Source organism: Camelina sativa, chromosome 7 (genome assembly GCF_000633955.1).
Source record: "Camelina sativa cultivar DH55 chromosome 7, Cs, whole genome shotgun sequence".
NCBI classification, from domain to species: Eukaryota; Viridiplantae; Streptophyta; class Magnoliopsida; order Brassicales; family Brassicaceae; genus Camelina; species Camelina sativa.
This window is the reverse complement of record NC_025691.1, coordinates 22,289,980-22,296,688: the sequence shown is the minus strand read 5'-3', so window position 1 is coordinate 22,296,688 and position 6,709 is coordinate 22,289,980. Positions and strand designations below refer to the sequence as shown.

General features: G+C 36.9%; 2 protein-coding genes across 2 annotated transcripts in view; one reads left to right on the top strand and one right to left on the bottom strand.

The window, feature by feature from the left end:
* Positions 1-832, top strand: part of LOC104701955 — a 2,123-nt gene extending 1,291 nt beyond the window's left edge. The window contains exon 2 of the mRNA XM_010417733.2: positions 92-832. Within this exon, the coding sequence (XP_010416035.1) occupies positions 92-319 (228 nt within the window). The 3' untranslated portion in view covers positions 320-832. The remainder of the gene's footprint in view (positions 1-91) is intronic.
* Positions 754-5,278, bottom strand: LOC109124712 (casein kinase 1-like protein 2). The gene is made up of 14 exons (XM_010417732.2): positions 4,928-5,278; positions 4,806-4,846; positions 3,958-4,027; positions 3,709-3,857; positions 3,537-3,632; positions 3,386-3,453; positions 2,674-2,735; positions 2,527-2,590; positions 2,354-2,438; positions 2,153-2,279; positions 1,971-2,053; positions 1,835-1,898; positions 1,579-1,715; positions 754-1,388 (listed from the first exon to the last, which is right to left on the bottom strand). The coding sequence occupies exons 1-14, from the start codon at positions 5,001-5,003 to the stop codon at positions 1,113-1,115; spliced, it is 1,398 nt and encodes a 465-aa protein (XP_010416034.1). The 5' UTR covers positions 5,004-5,278; the 3' UTR covers positions 754-1,112.

The following is a 6,709-nucleotide window of genomic DNA, read 5'->3' as shown; positions in this document are numbered from 1 at the left end:
AAATTCAGAAGCAGGAGCACCTAGCCCAACAAACCAGCAGCCTCCAGTGATGATGAGATCTTACAGCACATCAACTTATAATACATACAAGAATCCAACAACAATGGTTAGAGACGATTCCAACAGTAAGTACTCGAAAAGAAGCAATAAGTTGAAGAAGAAAGCGTTAAAGGGTCTGTGTGAGGCAGAGATTCAGAGGAAGAAGAGAGTGGCTGCTTATAATGTGTACGGTGTTGAAGGAAGAGTGAAGGGATCTATGAAGAAGAGCTTCAAATGGTTCAAAGAGACTTGTTCAAATGCTGTTTATGGTTTGTGGTGATCCAATCACAAATCTTCTTCTCTTTTTCCCATTGATCGTGTCTGTTTTCATTCTTGTTCACCGTACGATGACTGTTGTATCAACAAAAGATTCAAGCTGAATCATTAAGCTATGATAAATACGAATATAGGCCTTAATTGCATTTACCATATGCTTCTCACTCGTAGACATCAAGAATGACGTAACCTGCAGCTCTCAGGTCATCTCAGGACTCAACTTGACATATGACATATCTGAAGCTTCAACTCTCATGTCCTTTTTAAGGCAAAGCAAAACAGTACAATTATTGCTTCCGTACATCAATTATAAACTCCTTTCACTATTTTTACCAACAAAAATGACCATGTATTTAACCACACAATATGCTGGAACATGAAAAGATTATAATATTATAAGAAAAAAAACCCTTCTTTTGTATGTTTTCTCTTGCAGCATCAGGAATACACTTTACCACTTTAAATCCCTTTGACGCACAAAAGATATAAACTTTGCAGAACCAAACAATAATAAAAACAACATAGACAGTAAAAACCAAATGGGTACTAAGAATGTGAAGTCTTTTGACTCTCTGATCTCTCCCTCTTTGAGTTTCGTCTTTTATGTGGAATCACTTCTTCGGAGTCTTTCTTTATCTTTGTTATTTTAAGTGTGTGCTTACAGGCACAAGTAAAGTCTCCCTCCCTGTGAACACAAATGCACGTAAAACATGGGGAGAGCCTAAGAGAAGTTTTCTTTGTCTTTTTAATTTACACTTGTCCCGGGGTTTTAAGGATCTTTCACTCGTCCCCAGCAACTAAAAATGAAGACTCTCGATCCCTTTAAGATTAGCTTCATAGTTCTTCATGACTGAAGTAGTTGCCCTTGTAGGTGATGACAGCTTGTTGATCTCAGCTGAGACGATAAGGGAGCTTCGACCAACAGGGATCTTTGAGTTGGAACCTGATCCAGCTTCAAAGATTTGAGGGTTTGATGGCTCAGAATCAGTTCCCAGAACTGCAGCCTCACGACTACTGGATACAGCAGCACGTCTTGATGACCCAGTTGCGCGGAGGAAACTAGAGCTTGATAACTGTCACAACAAAAACAGCTCAATTACTACCATTAGTAAAACGAACAAGAATCCAAGAATTCAGCTGCCAATCCTTGTGTATACAACCCGTTGCTGAGTCTCATCGACTTACAGACCTTATGTTTATTTCTTCAAAACAAGAGCTAAAGAATTGGAAACCTGTAACATGGGGGCAATTTTATGTACTCACCACTACATCTTTAGATATTGCAGGATCACTTGAAACTGGTGCTTTTTGTTTAGACAAGCTTCCTGAGTTAAAAATTGGTCCAGGACTTCGTCTAGGGATTCCTGATGACCAGCCAGAAGGTCTAGCTTCGTCGCCACCTGCAGTGGAACCAAAGAACATATCAGATGGGTGAAAACCATGTCCCTGTGGAACAGAGTATCATAGTCAAATGCCAATTAACATAAGGAAAGAAACTACTCGAAATAGATGGAACTACCTGATGGCCTCTCAGCACTAGCAATGGCAGGGGGGAGGCCAGAGCTTGGCCCAACTCCAGGACCCTGGAAAAAAACTATGTATTCAGCAGAATTCAAGTAGGACGATGACATTGGGGAAAGAAAAACGATTCTTACATGATGACGAGGAGGAGGAGTAGAAATTTGTGATTGCTGATACTTCAAGATCGTCCAATCAAATACATAATCAAACTGGAAGCCTAAGATATAAGCATAGGATGCAAACTCAAATTAACATGTTAATTGTCTGGTTCAAGTTATATATGCTTTAATTAACATAAGTGATTAGGGCACCAAACCTTCACGAATAAACAGGTCGCGGAAAAGCCGTTTCAGGTAGGCATAGTCTGGCTTGTCGTCGAATCTCAGAGAACGGCAATAATGGAAATAGGATGCAAATTCAGACGGATAACCTCGGCATAAAGACTAAAAGAAGAATATAATATTTAATCAGTACTAGATCATAAGTGTCACCAACACAGGCATCAGAACTTTTTTACCTCAATAGATGTCGATACTTTCTTTTCACTGATTTTCTCATACTTCTGCTTCTTATTGCCAGCTTTCAGTCCTTGCCAAGGAAGACTGCATTTAATTGGATAAGTAAGCCAAAGGCCGCCCTATAAAGAACCAATAGCAACAAACCAACATCTAGGGCAAGAAAGGTACATACCTTCCTTTTAAGAAGTACATGAGAACAAATCCAAGTGACTCCAGATCATCTCTACGACTTTGTTCTGCAATTAAATAGACCATTAACTATCAAGGGTTACGTTCTTTAAATAATTAGAAAGTTAGAAATTAGATAAACTGGAATTACCAATGCCAAGGTGAGTGTTCATGCTAGCGTATCTAGCAGTTCCAGTCAAGTTTTTGTTTTCCCTGTGATACACAGAATATTAGGATTACAATTGCTACGCAGATACATCACATACTGCAATCATCGAAAATGTTGATGCTTCCTAGCCATACATAAAAATAATTTTCCATATACTATTACAGCGTTGTAAAACTGTGAAAATAAGCAAAATTTCCTGAGTAAGTGGCTATCCAAATATTAAAACGACAGTAATCCAGTAAAGACCTTATTCCAAATGAAAGAAAACCTTTTAAAGCCCTTGCTTCGTCTATAAACACTTATACCAATGACATCACAGGAGAAGCAATCATTATACTCAAAGCCAAGTAAACTTAGGTCCACTTTTCACTAAAGGGTAAAGTACAAACAAACAGGTAAAAGACGTGAGACAGCGAAATTATTTAGATAAGCACAATGCAAAGCCTATTGTAAGTAATAATTATCCCTATAACACTCTCTATATCAAGGATAAAGATGAGTCCACCCTTTTACAGTGATGTGTTACAAAGAAGAATCTGAAGTTAGAAAAAAGTCACACAAGGTAGTAAACGATAAAAGCAAAGTCAACACAGCACTGGCTCAAACCCATTATTCTTATTGTCCAGTATGTTAAGTCCGATAATGGGAGGACATAAATGACAGAGACAAGGAAAATCATAGTGATATGGCAAACCTGTAAGGAATATGTTGATGATTTGAATCTCTATACTTCTTTGCCAGACCAAAGTCGATGACATATACCTGAATTCAGCCAACACATCGTTGAGCGAATAATTGTGGAGAATAAACAAATCTTACAAAAAAAAATCCTTTTCAACAGCTACCTGATTTGCGCGCCTTCCAAGACCCATCAGAAAGTTGTCAGGCTTGATGTCCCGATGTAGAAACGACTTCTGATGGACAAACTCAATGCGATTGATCTGACAAGAGGAACAAAAATATCCTAAATGTTTATTCAACGTGAGAAACTATTTCAGGCTATAGACGGGATCCTACCATTTGATCTGCAAGCATTAGTACAGTCTTTAGTGAGAGTTTCCTACTACAGAAATTGAATAGATCTTCAAGGCTAGGCCCCAATAAGTCTATCACGAGGACATTATAGTCCCCTTCAACACCATACCATTTAACGTTTGGAACGCCAGCTAAAATCAAGGAAAGCAAAGCAGCCCCTCTTGGATAAGAAAAAGGAAATTATAAGCTATAAACTATAAATGTAAAACAAGTACAGAACTAGTTTCTTACTTCCTCCTTGTAATACTTTATACAATTTTGATTCGTACAGCAACTGAGGATGCTTAGTTTTCACGCTTTCCTGAAAGAAGAAAAAAAGATGCTGTCAGAACATATTTACAGCAAACACAGCAGCCAAACTAAGATGAATCAGTCACATTTTCAGAACAAGAAAGAAATATGAAAACAAACATGAGGAATTGATTTAGCATACTTGACAGTCAGAACCAGTACAAACAGGCAACAGAAAAAGCAACAGCCAATGTTCAGTACAGTAATATGTATAGCTGTCAGCCTCATAATTCTCAATTTTGTAGGCCACAACAAAAAATTTCAATAGGTTGGGGCCCACCAGTTGCAGGTAGTTTTGTCGTGGACTCTAAGAATTGATTCAGCATTAATTCTCAAGAATCAATAATAGCTCTCTGTTCTTACGAAAAGTCAGGTTGAAATCAAGATGAAGCAAAGGAAGAAGTCAGCAAAATCGATGAAAACACAATTGCATGACCAGAATACAAAATGCAGTAAACTAGTTCTAGCTTTGTATAGCCAAATATAAAGATCTTCAATTCCTATTTCGTCTCTAAACCAAGAAATCAAATAGATTCTAACATGTAAAAGGAGAAGCTACTACAAGCTAAGAAAAACCAAGCAATAGAAGAAGACTTTGTAAAACAACACATATGCCACTTTTTTTTCTCCCCACTTTCCGAGAAAATTTTGATCTTTATTTAATGAAGAAATATCATATGTACCAAAACGTAATAATAAGACATTCACATTACTAAACTAGGTTCTCTGTGCACTTCAATTAAACACTGAAACAAATTGGTATAACTTTTGTGTACAAAAGTACTTACAAGTTTAATAGCCACTTCTTCATTCGTCTGGATATTGGTACCTATAGATTCATTCAAATCCAAGTTAAAAACAGTTACTATATATATGTAGTCATGGAAACCACAAAACGAGAGATGAATACCAAGATAGATCTCTCCGAATGATCCGCCGCCGATCTTCTTTCCGAGCCGAAACTTGTTTCCGACTCGAGGCTCCATCAAATCAGAAAGCTGATTAAAACCTACAACTACTTCTAAACTACACACACAATTTCCGATTTAATAAGCCGCCGCCAGAATCCAGACAGAAGAAGAAAAAAACGAAATTGGAGCAGAGGATTTGAGGAGTATGAGATTTACTACAGCCAAAAAAAAAATCAAACGGATAGAAAGAAGAAGCAGCGGTGGATTCCGATTGACTTCCGGCGAAAGAGCGTCCACATATCTATCAATCCACGCGGCGAAAATATCCCAAAAGGGAAGGGATAACCAAAATACGCTAATTATTAGTCTCCCGTGGCAAACAAATAATAATTGCGGAGTAGTTGGGCCGTTCTCAAACCATATTGGGTAATACCCGGCCCATAATTATTAATTAATAAGTTTAATTTATTCGCTAACCACTTCAAACTCTCAAGTCCCCACTAGAAAAGTAGAAAGTAACAGACACNGAACTAGTTTCTTACTTCCTCCTTGTAATACTTTATACAATTTTGATTCGTACAGCAACTGAGGATGCTTAGTTTTCACGCTTTCCTGAAAGAAGAAAAAAAGATGCTNGTTGGAGATTTCATTACCTAACAGCCAATTGGTTGATAGGATACGAAACTTATTTTATTTACTAAAGCAACCATTTTTTTAGTCATTCTTTGCGGAAATGTAACAAATAAGCGAAAAATTAGGTATTTTAAAGCCATGTTAATATGACAGTGTTCAAATAAAAAGAGATTTACCAACATATTTTGTATAAACAATTTTATAAATGACTGATTAAATGATTAGAGAGGCACAGAAGAGGNCTAAGATGAATCAGTCACATTTTCAGAACAAGAAAGAAATATGAAAACAAACATGAGGAATTGATTTAGCATACTTGACAGTCAGAACCAGTACAAACAGGCAACAGAAAAAGCAACAGCCAATGTTCAGTACAGTAATATGTATAGCTGTCAGCCTCATAATTCTCAATTTTGTAGGCCACAACAAAAAATTTCAATAGGTTGGGGCCCACCAGTTGCAGGTAGTTTTGTCGTGGACTCTAAGAATTGATTCAGCATTAATTCTCAAGAATCAATAATAGCTCTCTGTTCTTACGAAAAGTCAGGTTGAAATCAAGATGAAGCAAAGGAAGAAGTCAGCAAAATCGATGAAAACACAATTGCATGACCAGAATACAAAATGCAGTAAACTAGTTCTAGCTTTGTATAGCCAAATATAAAGATCTTCAATTCCTATTTCGTCTCTAAACCAAGAAATCAAATAGATTCTAACATGTAAAAGGAGAAGCTACTACAAGCTAAGAAAAACCAAGCAATAGAAGAAGACTTTGTAAAACAACACATATGCCACTTTTTTTTCTCCCCACTTTCCGAGAAAATTTTGATCTTTATTTAATGAAGAAATATCATATGTACCAAAACGTAATAATAAGACATTCACATTACTAAACTAGGTTCTCTGTGCACTTCAATTAAACACTGAAACAAATTGGTATAACTTTTGTGTACAAAAGTACTTACAAGTTTAATAGCCACTTCTTCATTCGTCTGGATATTGGTACCTATAGATTCATTCAAATCCAAGTTAAAAACAGTTACTATATATATGTAGTCATGGAAACCACAAAACGAGAGATGAATACCAAGATAGATCTCTCCGAATGATCCGCCGCCGATCTTCTTTCCGAGCCGAAACTTGTTTCCGAC

Excerpts from the sequence above, each read along its gene's own strand:
- LOC109124712 (XM_010417732.2), bottom strand. The coding sequence starts at position 5,003 with ATGGAGCCTCGAGTCGGAAACAAGTTTCGGCTCGGAAAGAAGATCGGC. Across the intron at positions 4,847-4,927 it reads ATTCGGAGAGATCTATCTTG|GTACCAATATCCAGACGAAT; the intron begins GTATTCATCTCT and ends ATGAATCTATAG. Across the intron at positions 2,054-2,152 it reads CGACCTGTTTATTCGTGAAG|GCTTCCAGTTTGATTATGTA; the intron begins GTTTGGTGCCCT and ends CTTATATCTTAG.